The 10,426-nt window shown below is 38.3% G+C and overlaps 1 protein-coding gene across 1 annotated transcript; it reads left to right on the forward strand.

Annotated features, from left to right (window-relative positions):
* Positions 1 to 273: 273 nt before the first annotated feature.
* Positions 274 to 1,949, forward strand: sst1.2 (somatostatin 1, tandem duplicate 2). The gene is made up of 2 exons (XM_051862434.1): positions 274 to 503; positions 1,595 to 1,949. The coding sequence occupies exons 1-2, from the start codon at positions 351 to 353 to the stop codon at positions 1,802 to 1,804; spliced, it is 363 nt and encodes a 120-aa protein (XP_051718394.1). The 5' UTR covers positions 274 to 350; the 3' UTR covers positions 1,805 to 1,949.
* The last annotated feature ends 8,477 nt before the right edge of the window (positions 1,950 to 10,426 follow it).

The following is a 10,426-nucleotide window of genomic DNA, read 5'->3' on the forward strand; positions in this document are numbered from 1 at the left end:
TCAGAGCGAGGGAGACGCAAACCCAGGCATTTCTCTGTTGTATTTGTTTTAGATTAGCTGAACAAACCCGAATCCATTCAGTCTAATGCTTTTATTGTAGCTCTCATTGTCAAGTTGCAATTCGTTCATTTGCCTTATCTTAATGAGAGTGTCTCCCATTAGTGTGGGACCAGAAGAATCTTAATGCTTTATGACATCACAATCCACCATTGCCCAGCAACCTGGGCAGCTGTCAGTCAATAATACGAGTGAAGGGAGAGTTTAAAAAGAGCGCCTGGGATTTCCGAGGGTCCAGAACCAGAACCACAGCTCCGAAGAGACACTCCGTGAGCGGAAAACAGAGGTTTGAGATGAGACTGTGTGAGTTGCAGTGTTATTTGGCCCTGTTGGGTCTGTCTCTTGTGCTGTGTGGTCGCAGTGCAAACTCCCAGCTAGAACCGGACCTGGACTTCCGCCATCGCAGACTTCTGCAGAGAGCACGAGCGATTGGACAGGCTACACAGGTGAGTCTCGAATGCACACTGACACATCTGCTAACAGGACACGTTCTCAGAACCCTCTGGCAAGGATCTCTCAAAATTATGAACAAGCATTCTGACCGGTTATCTGGTCTTTAATAACATTATCAAAACATTAGCACAAAAATGTTATTTATGGAATGTTTTTCTGAAACATTTAAGTTGGACATTAGTCTGTTTTTTTTTATACTACTTGCTACTTTTTTCAGATGGTGCAGAGAACATTCAAAAGTAGCGTTCCCGCAATACTTGTAAAATGATCAAATAGAGAAAACATTTCCTTAATGTTTTCTTGTTCACATAACCAAGGCATAAACTGGATGTTTGAATATTCTGAGATCCTTCAGAAATAATGTTTTCATAACTCAATGGGAACATTAGCAAAACATTCCTAGAACATTTTTGTTAGCCGGGATGGAACACTAAATATGTTTACATACAATTCAAGTCAGTGGGGTTCAAAACAACATTGGACCTCATCGACTTTGTATGGACACTAAGGTATTTTAAAAAAAATATCTTCTTTTGTGTTCTGCAGAAGAAATAAATGATATATTTAACAGTAAATAATGACAATTTTATAGTTAAATTTTTGAACTATCCCTTTGCATCAAAACAGGAGGACTATTTAAGTTTCAGTTTGTTGAATTGTTCAGTTTGTTTAATGCTCTAGTTCATTCTACTTTTAATAGATATTTAAATGGGAAATTACAACAAACCTTTCTAATTCTATAAGAAGACATCATTACTTCCAGTCCCTCTCTCTCCTTTTCCTTTTAACTCACATAGGTTTCTAAATGACCCTCTGTTTTTCTCATTTACATCTTGGCAAGTAAATGCATTATCTTTTACTATATAGGAACTCTGAGTTAATGGGATACATTTAGCTCTAATCAAACACACATTCCACTATAAATACAAAATGGCTTTTCTCTTAGCCTTAGTCACCTCATGTATACCTTAATCTAAATGAATGCACCCCATTAGCTTTACCAGACAGTGTTTATTATCCAAATAAATGGAACAGTGAGGAGGAAAATTAATTGAAATGTTAATCCCGTCATATGTTTTCTCAGGACTGGACCAAGAAAGACGTTGAAGAACTCCTCTCCCTGCTCTCCATGCCTGAAATGGAGATGCGCGAGAATGATATTTCAACGGTGGATGAAAACGAGGACCTACGTGTGGAGCTAGAGCGTTCCGCAGAGAGCTCGAACCACATTCCCGCTCGGGAACGTAAAGCGGGATGCAAAAACTTCTACTGGAAGGGCTTCACTTCCTGCTGAGGCCCTCACTTGAAGTTGCCAATTAACACCCTCTCAAATCTCTTGCTAACCTAACCGCTGTGGTCAAACCACCAGTTAATTGGCTCTGTCTGCCAATCGACTGATGTGAAGTTAATAAACTACAAAATAAAGAATAAAAATAAAAGGGCTTTTTTTTGTGGTGGATGATGTGAATATGGTGATGAGGTATGCATTTAGTATGCTGTCTTTTCTTTCAACTATTTGTGCAGGGAACATTAGCTTTAATGTTATTTGTGTGTGTGTGTGTGTGTGTGCGTGTGTGTGTGTGTGTGTTATGTCATGGTGGTGAGGTGATTAGTGGTAATTAACAGGCATTAGGGATTATTTCGATCATTTCTGTTTATCATGGTGAGAGGCACGACACACCAATATGATTAAGAATGACAAAGGAGGGAACGAGAAACATTCTCGGAACATCCTTATGGTGTTATTTGTACTTGATGAATGCTAATGTTTAACTTCTTGGACTATTACAAATAAACGTTCAAAGAATGGTATATTGTGATTAAAATATAATGTTAGGAAAATACTAACATTATCTTTTCTAACCACGACATGAAAATACATTTTAACGTTAAACGTTTCAAATGACTGTTGCCACGACGTTTTTAGAACATAAATTTGTTAGCTGGGGTCTACCTTTCCTTCAGTAAAAGCCACGTATCCTCATCTTGAACGCATGACTGATGGAACATATTTGAAGAGAACAAATAACTCACACGCATCATTTGCAGGCAGGTTTCTCTCGCGCACACACTCCAGTTTGATGTGTTCTTCATTAGCGTGTTATTGTCTGTGAAAACAGACACTGCTCCATGACTCGAGCTCCATCCCTTTAGGCTCGCGCACGAACGCGCAGACAGGGTGGAAAAAGCTGTTAGGCAGTTGTAATTGTTATTTAATTATGGTCCTGAAAGCACCGCAAATATTTCGACACATCTGGACTGTTTGATTAGCATGCCTGAGAAGAGACTTCGTCAGGCATTATGAACGGCTCTTTGCTGCCGTGTTTACCGAGTACACACATTTTCTCAAGTGTGTGTCTGTGTGTTTACGCGTCTTGCTCATTTTACTTACAGATATTGACGAGCTTGCATTAGAATAACCATACGGTATGTGCGTATATACGTGCGTTTATGTCACATTTTCTAGTTTGCCTACTTGTTTGAGCCAATGTAGAAAATAAGCAGGCCTACAAAAACATAAGATTTTGTAGAAAATATCTACAATGTCTCCTAGTGAGAAATGAGATTAAAGGGATAGTTCACCCAAAAATAAAAATTATCCCATGGTTTACTCACTCTCAAGCCATACTAGGTGTATATGATCTTCTTTCAGACGAACACAATCCGGGATATATTTAAAATATCCTTAGTCCTCCAAGGTTTAAAATGGTTGTGAATAATAGCCCAAATTCTGAAGACTGAAAAAATTCATCCATCCATAAAAAAAAATGAATCCATACTACTCCAGAGGGTTAATAAAGGCCATCTGAAGCAAAGGGATGTGTTTTTGTAAGAAAAATATCCATATTTAAAACTTTATAAATTTAAATAACTAACTTTTCGGTGGACGACCGCACGCAGAATGTGCACGTCAATTTGGGTGGACGAGCAACCTTTGACCCCACGCAATGACGCAATGACGAACACGGAGGCGCAGAGGAGAGAGAAAAACAAAACACCGGTTACGAATTAGAAGTCTAAAACGAGAAATTTTAAAGAGAAATGTCGGAGGATTTCGATATAAGAGAAGAGGAGCTTGAGTTTGTTGCACAGCCCTATTTGTTTGAACCGTGAGAGGCGTCTAAGCTTACGATACTCCTACATCCTGTGTCATACATCGCGTCATGGGTTACTCTTGTGGCGCAAGTCAACTTGCGCATTCTGCATGCGGTCGTTTGCCGGAAGCTAGTTAAAAAAATTTAAATATGGATATTTTTCTTACAAAAACACATCCCTTCGCTTCTAAAGGCCTTTATTAACCCTCTGGAGTCGTATGGATTACTTTTTTTTTTTAATGGATGGATGCATTTTTTCTGTCTTCAGAATTTGGGCTACTATTCACAACCATTATAAACATTGGAGGACTAAGGATATTTTTAAATATATCTTGGATTGTGAGAAAATAAATGGAAAATGGAAAGCAAATGAGACTTTTAAGTCTCCTGCTTCTCAGATGTTTCTCCTCAGTAGGCTAAATGACCCCTGCTGTAATCCCAATAATGTCTCAAACTGTACTTTGATCTGCAATCAAATTTCTGAAATTCAATATGAACTTAAATCAAATTAGGACCAATGTAAACTTATATATTATATCCATAATTACGTATTCATTTTTATAATTATCTATTTTATATATATAATTTTATAATTGTAATAGTTATAGTATATAATTTTTTCATGGAAAAAGTCTCCAGAGCTATAAAAGAGCAATAATATTTTCCTCTGGATATTAAGGTAGATTAGCAATAATATCTCTCTCATGCACACATGCACCCACATAAAGATTTTCCATGTTATTCCCTCATAATGCCCCTCATCCAGCTAAAAAAACCCACAAATATCAGAAAATCCTTCTGTTGTGAGGAAAACAATAGGCCCAAAGCATGAATTGAGTGTATCTTTGCTGTCCACACAGCTCTAGCAAAGCCAGTGACGTGTCACGCTCTCTGAACAAAAGACTCATTACTGTCATTCACGACCTTCTGCATGTAAAAAATGAGTGATGAGAAGTAGGCACACAGCCAAAGTCATTCCAATTCATTGCAGTGCAGCTTATATATGGTATTTTGTTACTTAACTATTCTTTCATTTAAGTCTGGTCAGATGGAGATACAAACCAACTGTCAATCAAACCAATTAGTTGTGCTACACTGACTGAACGTGTTGAGTCATCATGTCAGCTGGTTAATTCCTCTTTACTCACTGCCTGCCTGCCCACAACCAACTGTTATTTCTCATGGAGACATATTTCATTTGGTTTAGGTTTAGCATAAATATTTGCAAATGTTGATGCAAATGTTGAGCAATGTGATGCTGCCAAACTGTTGTTGAGCTCACGCAAAATTAAAAAGCTATTTTAAATCTGCTTTGGCAAGACAGTTAAAGAAAATCTAAAATCTGACAAAACCTCCTTTGGGAATTAAATTAATTTTTATTGTTTTATTATGCTAAAATAAAATGTAAATAATATATAATATAATAATAATAAAAAATATATCTCATTAACCTAAATAAACAGTTTACTGCTGCCAAACAACATAACAAATGCAGTTACTGTATATTTATTGCCTTTTTAGAATTTAGAGTTAGTCTGTAGTAACTGTAATTAGCTTTATTTAAATATTTTTTATTATTATTTTTATAATAATTAGTGAATTATTATTATTATTATTAATAAAATAATTTTATTTTATAATTAACAACAGCAACAACAACAATAATAATAACTGTTAAAAACATTACAGAAGTTTATTTTATGTACTTATTTAAATAAATGTGTGTGTATAAGTGGGTGTGAATATGTAGGCCTACATGAGGGCATTAGTCTGTGAACAACGCAGGCAATCATCAAAGAATTATTCAAACAACACAAATCACAATCACTCATCCATTTCAGAGAGAAACAGCACGGCTTCTTAAACACAGTGGTGTGTGCGTTTAAGTGTTTATGTGTGCTTTGAGAAAACCAGCATGTCGTCCGTGCACACTGAGCTGGTCCATTAGCCTTTGAGGCCTTAAACACTCCCTACCATTCATCCCATAAACTCCATTTAACTTTCTCCCCACTGCTAGGCCACCTATAAAGATCTCCCTAGCATGTGTGTGTGTGTTGTGCATGGTTTCAGATGCTTTGATGCTGATGGAAGCTGACTGAACTGATGACAGACAGTGGCTTTGTCAAAGGGCTATTACATGATCATACCATGTAACACACACACACACACACACTCAGAAAGAGAGAGAGAGAATCTCTCAGGTTAAAATATTAAAAAGGTTAGTTCAAATTTCAAAAATTCTGGCATCATTTACTGGCAACTGATTTTAAAAAAATCAATTTGATAAATAAAGTATGAATTAAATTGTATGTAATATATTTCATAGATAGATAGATGATAAACAAACATACACATACACTGGTCGCTATTTATGTTTTTCATTTAATTAAAGGTGGGGTAAGCCATATTTCAAAAACGCTGTTGGACATTGTTGATATTTGAAATCAACCCAAACAAAGCCACCTCTCTTCATTGCTCCGCCTCCAAAACTCACCCTCCAATCCTAACCACCCTGCTCAGAGTCGGTCTCGAACCCTAATCACTGCTGGAATGCAGTTGAGTGGACTAACAATGACGCTAAACACCGCATTCTCCATCGGTCGTCAGTCCGCAGTGGTTTACCTGCACAACTTTCACTAGCTTGCCTCTGTTACATACACAATGCGAGAGTGGATGTCTGTCTATCACAGCTGATGCACAACAAAATAATGCTTCACGAAAAATAAAGCAGATTTGATGAACGAACGACAAGTAAGCACAAAACATGAACATACAGTACACAAGAGTAAATACAAACAAGAGTTAGTTGCCAACAGCACAGCAGCTCCAGACAATCAATGACACTCAAACCCAGTGTTACTCACATGTGAAGCGGAATCAAAGCAGCCTCCGCATCTGTTTTCAGGCTTTCCTGCTTAGCTCTCTCCAGTACTGGAAAGCTTTTCTAATATTAATGTGGGTCCTAAAGTGCTTGCCCAGTCATAAACCTTCATTCCAGTGATATTCTTTTGAGCTCTTTTGTATTGCGTCTCATCTTTCTTCCTGCAGTTTTTCTTCAAATCTCCCTCTCCTCGACTGTCATACGCCCCCTAATGCTGATTGGCTACAAGTTTGTTGTTGGTGTCGGCCCGACTAACTTCCAAACAGTGTTTGAAACCCATGTCTTGCATACGTCTGTGCGTAGTGGTTCTTGAAGCACTGACTCCAGCTGCAGTCCACTCTTTGTGAATCTCCCCCACATTTTTGAATGGGTTTTTTTCACAATCCTCTCCAGGGTGCGGTTATCCCTATTGCTTGTACACTTTTTTCTACCACATCTTTTCCTTCCCTTCGCCTCTCTATTAATGTGCTTGGACACAGAGCTCTGTGAACAGCCAGCCTCTTTTGCAATGACCTTTTGTGTCTTGCCCTCCTTGTGCAAGGTGTCAATGGTCGTCTTTTGGACAACTGTCAAGTCAGCAGTCTTCCCCATGATTGTGTAGCCTACAGAACTAGACTGAGAGACCATTTAAAGGCCTTTGCAGGTGTTTTGAGTTAATTAGTTGATTAGAGTGTGGCACGAGGTGTCTTCAATATTGAACCTTTTCACAATATTCTAATTTTCTGAGATACTGAATTTGGGATTTTCCTTAGTTGTCAATTATAATCTCCCTCTCCTCGACTGTCATACGCCCCCTAATGCTGATTGGCTACAAGTTTGTTGTTGGTGTCGGCCCGACTAACTTCCAAACAGTGTTTTTGAAATATGGCTTACCCCACCTTTAAAAATAATGGTCATAAGTCATTTGTTTGAGTTGTCTACACTGCTTGCGCTGTAGGCCTACGTATGTTTATTGTTCACTAAAAAGAACAAACTCATAAGAGTCATTTGTTCACGAATATGTTTACACTAGTCACACTGTAGGCCTATGTTTTTCATTCACTAAAGAATGAGAAGTCAGAAGAATAAGAGTCATTTGTTTGAGAATCGGACTACATTGATCGCGTTGTGTATTGGTTTGTGCATGCAGCGCTGCAGCCCGTGGGACAACTCAATAGAAAGCCATTTCTTTATTCTCATTATTCCACAGTGTTTTTATGACATCACATCCAATAGAGACTGCAAACTCATATTCTCAACTCAGATAAAATATAATTTCTTTTGATGTGAAGATTCATCACAGTTGCAGCACCACAGCAGACAGCGGAGCAGGAACACTGGTACGTGGTTTCAATCATAATAGTTGTGTGTGTTTTATCTGCATTACACAAGAGACCTTCAATTCTGCATCTTATTTGAAAGTTTTCTACCGCAGCAAAGTTCTAATGAGGTCCTGTATCTACTAAGAAAGTGTTCAGCGCAAGGCAGTGAAAAGCGTCGCCTCCCAGTCATTTTACACTGACATTAAATTAACTTCATTATCAGCACACTGCACCATCAGCAGGGAAACAACATTAGAGAAATGAGCCAGCACAAATATGTCCACTTCTGCCTCCAAATCCCCATTTAAACTCGCTTAGAGTGATCACACGGCTAGTTCTACCTCTTCTGTGACTCATATAGAAAATTACTGTAGGACAAACCGAAGCCAGACTGTACAGTCAACTGCTTCAGCTGTAAAACTGCAATATATTTACCTAAAACACTTTGGAGGGACTCCTCTATTGTGTTGCAATGTTTCTGTTTGGAAAAATTGGGTTGTTGAGGGTCAGTAAGATTATTTGGCCCTGTGCTTCTGTCATGACATGATAAACCCATAATCCAAAGCATAGTTTAACATAGCCTATAGAGTAGCCTAAAATATTTAGATATAATATATTCAAATATAAAAAAGGAAAGAAATGAAATTAACCAGATCTAATAATATCCAATAGTACAACATGAAATAACATTAAATCTTCACAACAACAGATTAAACTCATTAAATCACAGATGCTTGAAGCAGACTTGATGACTACATCCATGTTAAAATATTCTGTTGTGAAACCTATCATTCTGTCCTATGGGAAAGCTAGTTTGACTATTTTGGAAAAGGAGATATAGAAAAAGTAAGAGAAGGAGACCACCTGACCTTCATTGAGAAATTGAGAAGATACTGTAATTTCTGTGATACGCCTTCAAACCATTGTAAATACAGTTTGAAGTGTGTCACATTTCTCATTTCCATAAAGGTCAGACATGTATACTACAGGCAGACAGACGCATTAACACACAGCGTGTTTGGTCAGTGGGTGGCTCACTGAGAGCCAGAGAAAGGCTAAGATGTGAGGGTATCAAGACATAAAATCGAATCCCTGTCCCTTTGGCGGTCATGCTGTTCCATTTTGAAGTGGAACACTGCGTTCTAGATTGACGCTATGGGGAACATCATCAGTGTGACCAGTGTCTGAAGCATGTATGTAAACACAACAATTTTATTGGCATCATGGACTGTCATGGACGCTTGTGGCGCCTGCGATGTACGTCATCACCTTTTTTGTCTTCAGGAGCCACTTGTTTGTATATGCATGTAAGATAAATGCTGGATGCACTCATTGCATTGCATTCATGGTAAGCTCTGTTCTTGCTTTATTCTCTCCTGAGGGATGAGAATATAGCATTTGCAAGGAGTACATTCGGCTCGAAGGAATATATAAGAGGCACTCATAGCGCTGCATTCATGGTAGGAAACTCTGTTATTGCTTAATTCTTTCTAATCGATATGCACGTGTTTGCGGCTGCATTTGCGTGCGTCTGATGGTGACTTTGGATTTTACGCATTCATACCAAATATTTGGTACACTGTAAAAATTATATTCATGATTTGTTATGACAACATTTTTTTCTTTTGTCAAATCAACTTCAATAATTAATGTGGTTCAGATAACATAATATTTGAGTTTCTGTTGATTAAACCAATTGCCTTCATTGATTAACTTTTTAATTTCAACAAACTTAAAATTTTAAGGCAACTAGGTAACTTACTTTTTTAAGTTAAACTAACAAATTTTTTTTTTACAGTGTATGAGTCTACAATATGTACAGAGTGTGTTCAGCTCTCGGGGGAGTTGAATCTATTCATTGTGATGCATTCACTGTGAGAAGCTCCACCCTGGTTTTTCTTACTCTCGAGGGATAAGCGTTTGATATTGTGGAATGTGTCTAATTCTGAGGGATTAGAGGCAGAAAGAGCTGATGCAGGTGTTATAATAATAGTAATAATCTGCTTCCTCTGCTGCTCCACATATAAGTGTATGAGCCTTATTCCTCCTAGATTTCCACATTGAGGTATCGAGTAATGGAGTTTAGCAAAATGCAAGGATGCACCAGTTGAAGAGCTGCTTAGGAGCTATCTCTCTCCTAGTGTGGCATCCTCTGTGAAGGCTCCCACCTTGGCAATAGAATGAGCATGTTCAGCTCTCGAGGGGGCTGAATGTGCTCGCTGTTATGAGCCGCTGTGAGGGAGCTCCCCTCATGGTTCAGGCCCTGTGTCTGCTGAAGTAACATAAGAGCAGCCTCCAAATACCGAAAGTATCGCTTTCCAGGATTGAGCTATATTCTCCCCTATCTTAGGGTCTAAAGTAGAATTATGCTCCCCTGTGAATAGGTTGCTTAGTAGATGCTCTAGTATGACCCATGTTCAATACTATAGTTAGCACTGTAGTAAAAAAAAAACCAAAAACCTGAGGGTCCTGGCCCATCACATTCTGATGACTACTCCTTGAGGAGTAGAGCGCTGAGGAGGAGAAACGACAGAAAGAAAAAGCAGTTCAGGAGAGAAAATCAAATTTCCCCCCCATTCTTGTTATTGGGCACCTTTGGGAGTGCTAGGAGTCTTTGGATCCAGGACAAGTGCAGGCAG

Source organism: Ctenopharyngodon idella, chromosome 15 (assembly GCF_019924925.1).
Source record: "Ctenopharyngodon idella isolate HZGC_01 chromosome 15, HZGC01, whole genome shotgun sequence".
In the NCBI taxonomy this organism is placed as follows: Eukaryota; Metazoa; Chordata; class Actinopteri; order Cypriniformes; family Xenocyprididae; genus Ctenopharyngodon; species Ctenopharyngodon idella.